The 12,370-nt window shown below is 45.2% G+C and overlaps 1 protein-coding gene across 3 annotated transcripts in view; it reads right to left on the bottom strand.

Moving 5' to 3' along the window:
* Positions 1-9,536: 9,536 nt before the first annotated feature.
* enpp2 (ectonucleotide pyrophosphatase/phosphodiesterase 2) overlaps positions 9,537-12,370 on the bottom strand; it is a 43,489-nt gene continuing 40,655 nt past the window's right edge. For 2 of the 3 annotated variants that reach the window (XM_071206111.1, XM_034102810.2), the window contains exons 24-25: positions 12,146-12,299; positions 9,537-10,352 (exon numbers count right to left, since the gene is read on the bottom strand). In XM_071206111.1, coding sequence (XP_071062212.1) covers positions 10,182-10,352; positions 12,146-12,299 — 325 coding nt within the window. In that variant the 3' untranslated portion in view covers positions 9,537-10,181. The remainder of the gene's footprint in view (positions 10,353-12,145; positions 12,300-12,370) is intronic. The other variant, XM_071206112.1, reaches the window with a different exon arrangement.

Raw genomic sequence — 12,370 nt, 5'->3', positions numbered from 1 at the left:
CAACTGGAAATAATGTAACTACTTGTTGAACTGCTGGGTAGTTAAATATATGAAAATACATAATAATTCATTAGTTTATTTGTATCTATGTGACAAATACTAACACATTTGGTCAAATGTAATGTAATGGAGTTAAAAGTATAAAATAAATAGGAAATACTGAATTAAAGTACAAGCAGCTGAAAACGGTAGTACTGAGTGAATGTACTTCTTTCCACCTCTGCAAAGTAAGTTACTATTCACAGACCATCACGGTATGTAACCTTGAGCCTCTTTGTTCTCATGTCCCCTTACAGTGCTTCTCCAATGTCCTCTATTCTTCTTTTATTATATTTTGTTCTGAAATATCTTGTAGCCCTGTTTTAAGGCCTGACCATGACGAGGTGCGGGACCCTCACTCTCTCATGTCCTCTATATGTTACTGTCGGTTTGATCAAGAAAAACAAATGACCTTTGAAGCAGCTTCGTTATTTCAGCTGACAGTGTGCCCTCATGGCGCATGGATAAAGTTGTATAATCAACGTACCTCGCAATACCTGTAATCTTTAGTTACTATATTCAAATCCTTCTCATTATATCCTGTTCAGAGTATTTTGATTATGTGTGCAGCTGTGCCAGAAATACATATATCTACAATCATTCAAACCCTGCAGTTAGAACATATCAAGTTGTAATCTTTAGGACACTGCAATACTACATCTAGTGACCACGATATCCATTTGTTTTATTCTTTTTTTTGTGATTCACACTCGGTGCATTTACTCTAATTTCCTCCCAAATCGATATATAAAAGAAAATGGCATGCAACCGCAGTCTGATGTATATTGTGTATATGTCCCCGACAGATGGACAGAAGCAATTTGTTTAGTCAGTTTTAAGTGGTTACAAAGCAACATCAAATGTAGAAAGGATTTTTAAAATGCCTTTAATATATGGTTTTGTTTGGTTGGTTAGTTGGTTGGTTAGTTGGTTGGTTAGTTGGTTAGTTAGTTGGTTAGTTAGTTGTTGAGGATGTGTGTGGGGGTGAGGAGTAAGGACGTCCTTGCTGTAAGACTACATGTTTTTATTCTACCACATCTACTGTATACAGCAGCAACACACGGAGCAGAATCCCCTCTCCCTGTTCCTCTGACTTTGGACCGAGACCAAGCCCGTGCTGCGGTCATCACTTCTGGAGAGGACCTCGTGTTGATCAGCAGGGCCAACGGTGGGGGGGGCGGCGTCACTTGTTGGTCCTTTGTTGTTGCGAGAGGAGGGGTCTTCAGGTGAGGCTGGTTCACAGTGTGGAGCTTTGCTGTAGGCAGAGGTGGAAGAAATACTCAGATCTTGTACTAAAGTAGAAGTAGAAGTACCAGAGTGTAGGAATACTCTGTTACAGTAAAAGTCCTGCATTCAAAATGTTCCTCAAGTGAAAGTAGAAAAGTATTCTCATCAAAATATAGTGAAAGTAGCGACAGTGAAAGTAGTCGTTGTGCAGATTGGTCCATTTCAGAATAATATGTATATATGTTTTATAATGAGTGATCATGAAAGTGTTCTCAAAGCTGGTGGAGGTGCAGCTAGTCTGAAGTACTTTGTAGACTGCAGGGTAGCTGGTGAAGGTGCAGCTAGTCTGAAGTACTTTGTAGGCTGCAGGGTAGCTGGTGAAGGTGCAGCTAGTCTGAAGTACTTTGTAGACTGCAGGGTAGCTGGTGAAGGTGCAGCTAGTCTGAAGTACTTTGTAGACTGCAGGGTAGCTGGTGAAGGTGCAGCTAGTCTGAAGTACTTTGTAGACTGCAGGGTAGCTGGTGGAGGTGCAGCTAGTCTGAAGTACTTTGTAGGCTGCAGGGTAGCTGGTGGAGGTGCAGCTAGTCTGAAGTACTTTGTAGGCTGCAGGGTAGCTGGTGGAGGTGCAGCTAGTCTGAAGTACTTTGTAGACTGCAGGGTAGCTGGTGAAGGTGCAGCTAGTCTGAAGTACTTTGTAGACTGCAGGGTAGCTGGTGGAGGTGCAGCTAGTCTGAAGTACTTTGTAGGCTGCAGGGTAGCTGGTGGAGGTGCAGCTAGTCTGAAGTACTTTGTAGGCTGCAGGGTAGCTGGTGGAGGTGCAGCTAGTCTGAAGTACTTTATAGACTGCAGGGTAGCTGGTGGAGGTGCAGCTAGTCTGAAGTACTTTGTAGACTGCAGGGTAGCTGGTGGAGGTGCAGCTAGTCTGAAGTACTTTGTAGACTGCAGGGTAGCTGGTGGAGGTGCAGCTAGTCTGAAGTACTTTGTAGACTGCAGGGTAGCTGGTGGAGGTGCAGCTAGTCTGAAGTACTTTGTAGACTGCAGGGTAGCTGGTGAAGGTGCAGCTAGTCTGAAGTACTTTGTAGACTGCAGGGTAGCTGGTGAAGGTGCAGCTAGTCTGAAGTACTTTGTAGACTGCAGGGCAGCTGGTGGAGGTGCAGCTAGTCTGAAGTACTTTGTAGACTGCAGGGTAGCTGGTGGAGGTGCAGCTAGTCTGAAGTACTTTGTAGACTGCAGGGTAGCTGGTGGAGGTGCAGCTAGTCTGAAGTACTTTGTAGACTGCAGGGTAGCTGGTGAAGGTGCAGCTAGTCTGAAGTACTTTGTAGACTGCAGGGTAGCTGGTGGAGGTGCAGCTAGTCTGAAGTACTTTGTAGGCTGCAGGGTAGCTGGTGGAGGTGCAGCTAGTCTGAAGTACTTTGTAGACTGCAGGGTAGCTGGTGGAGGTGCAGCTAGTCTGAAGTACTTTGTAGACTGCAGGGTAGCTGGTGGAGGAGCAGCTAGTCTGAAGTACTTTGTAGACTGCAGGGTAGCTGGTGAAGGTGCAGCTAGTCTGAAGTACTTTGTAGACTGCAGGGTAGCTGGTGAAGGAGCAGCTAGTCTGAAGTACTTTGTAGACTGCAGGGTAGCTGGTGAAGGTGCAGCTAGTCTGAAGTACTTTGTAGACTGCAGGGCAGCTGGTGGAGGTGCAGCTAGTCTGAAGTACTTTGTAGACTGCAGGGTAGCTGGTGGAGGTGCAGCTAGTCTGAAGTACTTTGTAGACTGCAGGGTAGCTGGTGGAGGTGCAGCTAGTCTGAAGTACTTTGTAGACTGCAGGGTAGCTGGTGGAGGTGCAGCTAGTCTGAAGTACTTTGTAGACTGCAGGGTAGCTGGTGGAGGAGCAGCTAGTCTGAAGTACTTTGTAGACTGCAGGGTAGCTGGTGGAGGTGCAGCTAGTCTGAAGTACTTTGTAGACTGCAGGGTAGCTGGTGGAGGTGCAGCTAGTCTGAAGTACTTTGTAGACTGCAGGGCAGCTGGTGAAGGTGCAGCTAGTCTGAAGTACTTTGTAGACTGCAGGGTAGCTGGTGGAGGTGCAGCTAGTCTGAAGTACTTTGTAGGCTGCAGGGTAGCTGGTGGAGGTGCAGCTAGTCTGAAGTACTTTGTAGACTGCAGGGTAGCTGGTGGAGGAGCAGCTAGTCTGAAGTACTTTGTAGACTGCAGGGTAGCTGGTGGAGGTGCAGCTAGTCTGAAGTACTTTGTAGACTGCAGGGTAGCTGGTGGAGGAGCAGCTAGTCTGAAGTACTTTGTAGACTGCAGGGTAGCTGGTGGAGGTGCAGCTAGTCTGAAGTACTTTGTAGACTGCAGGGTAGCTGGTGGAGGTGCAGCTAGTCTGAAGTACTTTGTAGACTGCAGGGTAGCTGGTGGAGGTGCAGCTAGTCTGAAGTACTTTGTAGACTGCAGGGTAGCTGGTGGAGGTGCAGCTAGTCTGAAGTACTTTGTAGACTGCAGGGTAGCTGGTGGAGGTGCAGCTAGTCTGAAGTACTTTGTAGACTGCAGGGTAGCTGGTGGAGGTGCAGCTAGTCTGAAGTACTTTGTAGACTGCAGGGTAGCTAGTGGATTTACTCCAGGTGGAACTAAAGTCTGATTCAACACTTGGTTATATTTCACATCATTCATCCAGATCTGAGAAGTAACTGAAGGTATTAAATACATGTAGTGGAGGAAAAGTACACCATTTACCTCTGAACTGTGGGGTAGAAGTACAAAGTAGCATACAATGGAAATACTCAAGTAAAGTACAAGTATCTCAAATGTGTACTTAAATACATTACTTGAGTAAATGTACTTAGTTACTTCCCACCTCTGGCTGTGGGTTGCAGAGCAGCTGGTTTCACCTGCTGAGTCCTGTGTGGGGCAAACACATGAGGATGTCACAGAGGGTCTGGATCCATGTCTCTGGGAAGGTGTCTCGGGGCTCCATTAGGAACAAACAGAAGTCTAGGTGTAGTCATGGACTCTGACCTGAGTTCCAACAGTCACATTATATATATATATATATATATATGACAATGAATGAATATATGACAACAGTACATGTATACTTGTACTGTTGGAGGCTATATTAATAAGCCTGCCTCAGCGTGATGAACCTGTGCTGCAGAGCCTCGGCGGGAGTCACCCTGGCGACAGAACCCACACGCAGCATCCGCCTGAGGAGGCTGACAAACGCCCGTGTGTCCTCGTGCTCTCTGAAGGTCTCTGGCTCTGGGCGCTCCTTTGTCAGGTCGTCTATACAAGAGAACTTGTTGGAAATGCTTTGGCCCGGTTGGCTGGTCAGGCCTGTCACCTGCATGTACTCAGCCCAAGTGTTCAGCCTCCATTCCTGATTTGTGGAGTCCTTGTTCTTGCTGAAAAAGGTCTGCGTGTGGATCCCAGCATCCAGTCATCGGGCTGACCCTGCATCTGCACCACGGTCCTCATGACGTCATGTTCACACCTGATGGGATAGAGGTGCCGACTCAGGTACACGTAGGCCAGCACGCAGCCAAGAGACCACATGTCTGCGGCCTCGTCGATAGGGAGGCCCAGGATGACCTCAGGGGCCCTGTACCCAAGGGTCTGATGGGTTGTGCCACGCTTTATTCTGGAAACTGGTGTGGCACAACCCAAGTCTATCAGCTTGACCGCCAAGGGCTGCTGCACACGGTCCACCAGCATCACATTGTCCGGCTTGATGTCTGCGTGCAGCAGGCCGATGCTCTTCAGAGCCTTCAGAGCCCCCAGCATCTGTTGGGAGACGACTCTGATCTCAGACAGCGGGCTCTGGCGCCGTCCTCTCATCAAGTCCTCCAGGGTTTGGTCCAACATTTCCAGAACTAGACACATGTGGCCCTTGTGCATGAAGGCTTCATAAAGCCTCACCAGATTGCTCTCCTTCAGCGCAAGAAGAGAGATGTGTTGAAAAGCAGCTGCCTCTTTTTTACCAGCCCAGGTTAGATGTCTTTTAATAATCTTCACTGCAACACACTCCTTTGTGTCTAATCTGACGCAGGACGCCACTTTCCCGAAGGTCCCCTGTCCCTTCAGGTCCCGCACCAGGTATCTGCAGGACTCGCCAGACAGAATGTCGTTCTTATGGACCTGGAAATCCCCTCTGCGTGGCGTCGAGGACGACATTTACGAGTGGAAATACTCCAGTTGGAGCAAATGATCCTCAACTTAACCACAATTAGAACTTCCACGTGCGGTTTGTCATTGTTTAAAACATTCACAATCCAAACAAGACAGCTGATTTAAAAAAATACATTTTGAAGGCTTGTTTTTATTGTTATTTAAAATGTGTAAAACCACTAACCAGCACAGTTGTATTTTGTCATGTGAAACAGATATACTAATGGCACTTTTAAAACAGGAGTAAAAACAATATCATAAGCTAAGCTAAGCTAAGCTAAGCTAAGCTAACCCAGGACAATCATAAATGAGATTAAAGTGAGTGTGGGGTTTTCTGAAAATGGGAACTTTGAGAAAGGAAACAAATGTTCCATTGTGTTGAGTTGTACTTGTAATTCTCGTAAACTCATAACATGTTTCTGTTGTCACAGAATACAACCAACCCTTGAATGGTGTCTGTATCACAGGGAGACGGTCCATTGGCTGGCTGTGTCAATGTGCAATATGGGAGTAATATTGTGTCAAAGAGTGATATTATACCAGTGTTATAACGTTGCAAGTTTGCTTTTCGAACTGGGACAAGAAAAACAGCGGAGAAGTAACGGGGCAGAAACCCTCCTTTTTACGCAGCGGTCCAGACATAGACATCAAACGGCGACACATATTCACTTGCCAGTTACTTTGTCATTAGGGCAGGGATATCTAGATACTTTCCAATGTTTGACATCATGAATTGTGCTACTTTTAAAGCAAGGAGCGATGTTTTCAAATCTGTAATCAAAAATCTCCTCAAAAACGCAAGCAGGTCCTACCGTTGGCTTTTCAAACTGACAAGAGACGCTCTCACTGTTTTTCAAATGTAACAGTTTGAAAAGCAAGCAAACTGTCTGATTGTCTTTAGTTTTCCGCTGTCGTGTGATAGCAACATGGAGGATTTTAACATTCATTTTAATATATTTGGAGAGCACAGTAATTTGGAGTAATAGTTAGTGGCTGATGAGTCCCCAGTGAAGAAAAGAAAAAGACAAGAGGGACAAGAAAACAGCGGAGAAGTAACGGGCAGAAACCCTCCTTTTTACGCAGCGGTCCAGACATATACATCAAATGGCAAAACATACAGTGTGCAGTTCCTCTGGCATCAGGGCAGGGATATCGAGATACTTTCCAAGGTTTGACATCATGAATTGTGCTACTTTTAAAGCAAGCAGCGATGTTTTCAAATCTGTAATCAGAAAGCTCCTCAAAAACGCTATCGAAGCAGTTCCTGCCGTTGCTACGTTAGTTCAAACAGTAACATCGGACTATTTTTCTTCGCGGATGCATGTCAATTTAAATCAATACATACAACTAGTGCTGCGTACCGGTACGCCGAACCGGTACTGGACTTGTAAAAAGTTTCGGTTCAAGTCCGGTTAAAACCGGAATGTCAGGAACCGGTACTTGGACTCGCAAAAAAACTAGCACTTACGTATATTCTGGTGTCTGTGGTTATTTAAACATTCCCTGATAAACGTTATTCAGCGTCAATAAATGAGTGCTAATCCCAGTGTGCTCAGTGTACAACATCACATGTCATTTCACCTTCGATTTACGGTTTGAAAACGTAGAATTTCGCCACATGCTAATGCTAACCGGAAGTGAAGAATTTTCAGAATAAAAGTTTTAAGTTAATAGTGTGAACTTTCGGTTTTTTCAGAATAAAAGTGATTTAAATTAGTGTTTTTAATTCAAAATTACGCCATATCAACATTGATTTTAATTTCTAACAGTATGTATTGTAGAGTTGTAGAAAATACATGGTGCACAGACAGTACAGTACACTCTGACTGTACAGTCACTAGAGTGTAGCCTATACTGTATATTAGGCGTGTAACAGTGTGATGCGTATAGTCTACTCTACACTCTACCTTTCAGCAACGCTTTAGGGATTTAGGCTCAGTCAGCTCAGGGACTGTTTGGTTACTTTAGTTTGGTAAATGAAATAAATGTTTGAACTTTGTAGTAGTTCACTGTAGTTGCTGTCATAAGTCATTTGTAGACTAAGTGGCACATTTGTACTTTGTAGAGAAATGTAGACACAAGTTGGAAGGGAGCACAATAAACCTGATGAGTTTGAATTTGAGTTGATTATGAGTTAATTTTCAATTGATAATTAGCTCACAATAAGTTCACTTTAGTTACTCACACAACTTGACACAAGCCATGGGTTCAGGTCCGGACTTATAAGTCCGGACCTGAACCTGAACCTCTGGACTTGAGTCCGGACCTGAACCTGAATGTGAGTCCAGGTATGCAGCACTACATACAACTATTTTTTAAATCAATAAAATCATTTTCTAAATCCATAAAAGCATTTCAATTAATATTGGGAGTCATAACGTTACTTTGTTGAGAATGTGGCCATGTAATAAGCGGGATAATGTGCTGCGACGCGGTCATTATGGGGAAAAGAACACCGACAGGCTGATCAGGAGCCCGACGCGAAGCGGAGGGATCTAGATCATGAATGCCTTCATGCCGATCTAGATCCCTCCGCTTCGCGTCGGGCTCCTGATCAGCCTGTCGGTGTTCTTTTCCCCATAATGACCGCGTCGCAGCACATTATCCCTTACGTATTCTATAACACATAGGTGTGAGCAAGCTCTCTGATTGGTCAATAGGCGTGTTTGATTCCACGATCAAACAACGGTCAAATAGAACGTGCCTTTTCACAACAAGTCAGTATCCCTCCGCGTCTGAGAAAAACGGTATATCGTTGGGCCGAACTGGAACAAGAAAGCAAATGCCCGAATCAGCAAAGGCTTTTACCACCATCCAAGGAAGTCGGTGAAGCCTGGGGATGCGGTGTGGTATAGCATGGAGCCCTTGGGGGTGAACAGCCTGGGGTCCATGATGACCCGCATTAGTGAAGAGGCTGGCACTGCTACGCGTTACACAAACCATTGCGTCAGAAGCACCTGCATACAGCGGCTGGCGGAGGCAGGGTTGGAGGCCAGAGAAATCATGTCCGTTAGCGGGCATAAAAATGAGTCATCGCTTCGCAGCTACTGGGCTCCATCTCTGGACAACAGAAATATGTGGAGCAACGCGCTTTTTGCCGGTCCGGGACACGCCATGAAACGGCCACTGGAGGAAAGCTCTTCCGATAACCTACCCGTGAACACCACAGCACCACCTGCAAAAAAGTCTGGCATGGAGTTCATGGAGAGCTGTTTCAAAAATTGCACTTTTAATGGCAGCATGAACATCCACCTTCATTCTGAAGCCAACATGTTAAATATGTATACAAATAAATAAATAGCCTAATTCAAGAATTGTTGTAAATAAATTGGTTAATAATATATTATTTACTATAATTATATCAATAACTGTAAGCGGGGAAGCAGGAGTGTTCGATTGATCGGCTAGCGTTACCAAGGGAACTATACTTTATAGGAACTACTTTCTGACGGAGATTAACTCAAGCAGAAAGTGTAGGTTTGGGAGCAAATGAGCCCACATTATGAAATTATTTTACGATATTGTTGATTACAATGATAGTTTGTGTTATAGAATCGCAATCATACACTTGAGGCCGTTCTTGAACGTCATTATTGGTACTCCAGTACAGGCGTACGGACCTCGGCGCAAGCGCCTCGGTCCTGCCGGCCTCTCGTGTATGATTGCTTAATTATAGAAGTGTGATTATTGGGGTAACAAAGGTTTAATAGTAGTGTAACACGGGTGCAATAATGGAGTCATATGGGTGCAGGTGCATTATGGGTGTATTAATGTGTAATATGGATGTTAAGTAGAAAATAGCAATCAAATAATCTTCCTAAATATTTAAATGTGCTTCCATTTAACGGTTAAGTTAAAACCATCTTACACCTGATTGTTTCTTTTCTCACATCTTTATTTGGATTTGTATTGAAGTCATTCAAAAGTAACAAAGTAATCAGGTTACTTTTAAGATGTGATAATAACTGAGATTGGGTTACTTTTAAAAACCAGGCTCATATGGCCCTCAGGCTTGAGGTTAACTTGTTGCACCACCACTAGTGTCCGCCAGGTGGCAGTGATGGATGGAGGTGGGATACTGCTGTCTGTCGATGGACTGATGATGTGAGACAATGTGAGACTGCAGGTTTGAGTAAAACATTGTTTATTGTGATGAAATACACATAAAGCATAAATAGGTCTCACAGGTGGTAAATGTTTTAGGACACACATTAATAAATCACCAGCATTGACATTATTGTTATTGTGCACGGAACAAAAAGTCAACACACACACACACACACACACACACACACACACACACACACACACACACACACACACACACACACACACACACACACACACACACACACACACACAGAATACATTTCATTTTCTTTTGTGTTCACTGCAGAGAGTGATGAGTGAACGCTGTGGATCAGAGTGGAGGGGAGACGATGATGTGATGGTGGCTGTGTAGTGCAATTCAAGATCTTTTACTACTTTAAAATAGTCACTTTTACAAATAGAGAATAATGTTTGTAAAAAATAATTAAAATGTTTATACAAAAATAACTCAAATCCTGGGTGTATCGTCAGTAAAGGACTTGAGGGGAAGGCCCATGTTGCGTGCTAGAAGATGAACGGGTCATGGCTGACGGGAGGGCCACACCTGGGCCTGCTGGACAGGGAGCGCTCCAGCTGTGCAGGTCAGTGTTATGGAGACGGGCACACCTCTTCCTGGTACCACGGGCATCGACCACGGTTAGAAACCTCACCAGCAGCACATTTCAGATCTCGCTCTCGTAGGTGTGCATGTAGGTCTTGAGTGACAGGATTTCGCCGTAGCTGCGCGTGGTTCTGCGGTACAGGTCCAGGCCGGTCAGGATCTCCACATCTCTGACCCGCGCCGTGTGCATCTTCATCAAATCCTCCACCCACCGGGACTCCTCCTCTGAGCTCTGGGGAGACAGTCACTAGGGTTAGGCTTACCCCAACCCTTAACATTGCTCTAAAGGGAAATAGTTTACAGTATATTGTGATGAGACTGAGATTAGAACATTCCATGTGGGTGTGTTAGGAACAGAGCGGAGTTAGACCGGCTCAGTTTGAGCACTGAACCATGGAGAGACAGCTTTCCTGACCGTTAAGGATAAGACAGCTGCCAACGGCACACTAATGAACATGCGGTCTCCTGTTTGACCTGCACACTGACAGACATGTACAAATACTAGGGTTTAGTATTAGCTGAATTACATACTGTTCATAAAAGGTTTGGTTTCATTGAGCCTGTGCAGAAACACGAACGACAACCTGTGGCGAGGGAATGGCAGTGTAGAGCACTAGGGGAACACATCGCTTCCCCAAAGATGATCAACACTGGGATGAATATGAACTTTCTCTGTGGCTCAGAGGGGAAGAGCAGTGTCGGCCAATCAGATGCTCAGCGGTTTGATCAGTCAAAATGTGGAATTGATAAGATGCGTAACTTGAAATGTTGTAGGTTGTAAGTCGCTTTGGATAAAAGTAATGTAGAGATGTAGCACTCTTTAACATGTCAGTTCCATAACCACAATGTGTACATTTCATGGATTTAAAGATTTGCGATGTGTTACTACAACATTTCTTCCGCTCGTATGATCTTCCTGCCATGAAACTCCCACCCCCCCTTCATAACAACACCGATCTGAATTTCAAATAGAATTTTGTGCGACTCTCTTTTTTAGGTGACACTTTTTCATAGAGCGTCTTTTTGTGTTCTGAAAAGCACTTTATAAACTAAATGTATTATTATTATTATTTAGATCCACAGATTCTATGTTCTGTCAATTCTGAATGATCTAAGAGGCCATACACACTGTGTGGACCTCCTCTCTGAATGTGTGTGTGTGTGTGTGTGTGTGTGCGCGCGTGTGTGCGCGCGTGTGCGTGCGTGCGTGGTCTAGCATTACTATACATCTGTTTACACAGTCACGTGTGGGGACTCGTCTCCCTTATGGGGACAAATTGGAGGTCCCCATGAGGGGGGTCATTAATTTTAGGGTGAAGACTTGGTTAGGGTTAGGCCTGTGCTGGTTCTGGTTAAGGTTAGGGTAAGTCTCTAGGAAATGCATGTAAGTCAATGTAATGTCCCCTGAAGTGATGTATACAGGTATGTGTGTGTGCGCGTGTGTGTGTGTGTGTGTGTGTAAGTGTGTGTGTGTGTGTGTGTGTGTGTGTAAGTGTAAGTGTGTGTAAGTGTGTAAGCGCGTGCGTGTGTGTGTGTGTGTGTAAGTGTGTGTGTGTGTGTAAGTGTGTAAGTGTGTAAGCGTGTGTGTGTGTAAGTGTGTAAGTGTGTAAGCGTGTGTGTGTGTGTGTGTAAGTGTGTGTGTGTGTAAGTGTGTGTGTGTGTAAGTGTGTGTGTGTGTAAGTGTGTGTGTGTGTGTGTGTGTAAGTGTGTGTGTGTGTGTGTGCGTGCGTGTGTGTGCGTGTAAGTGTGTGTGCGTGTAAGTGTGTGTGTGTGTGTGTGTGTGTGTGTGTGTGTGTGTGTGTGTGTGTGTGTGTGTGTGTGTGTGTGTGTGTGTGTGTGTGTGTGTGTGTGTGTGTGTGTAGTGTGTGTGTGTGTGTGTGTGTGTGTAAGTGTGTGTGTGTGTAAGTGTGTAAGTGTGTGTGTGTGTGTGTGTAAGTGTGTAAGTGTGTAAGCGTGTGTGTGTGTGTAAGTGTGTGTGTGTGTGTGTGTGTGTGTGTGTGTGTGTGTGTGTGTGATGCTCCTCACAGTGCAGGTCTCCTCGTTGCTGGCTCTGTGGGGCAGGATGAAGGCGGCGCTGCTGAGCGGCCCGCTGCAGGCGTCTGCCGGCTGGGTGAAGTCCAGGCAGCTGCTCAGCACCACGAAGTAGTGAGTGGGGACGGGGATCATCCCGCTGACATACCTGCAGGGAGGACCAGCAGGAGACGTGAGATCAAAATTCATTTGTAACATGTGGACGAGTTGTTTCCCTCA

The sequence above is a fragment of the Pseudochaenichthys georgianus genome, chromosome 16, assembly GCF_902827115.2.
Source record: "Pseudochaenichthys georgianus chromosome 16, fPseGeo1.2, whole genome shotgun sequence".
In the NCBI taxonomy this organism is placed as follows: Eukaryota; Metazoa; Chordata; class Actinopteri; order Perciformes; family Channichthyidae; genus Pseudochaenichthys; species Pseudochaenichthys georgianus.
The sequence above is the reverse complement of the archived record's forward strand: the minus strand, read 5'-3'. Positions and strand labels throughout refer to the sequence as shown.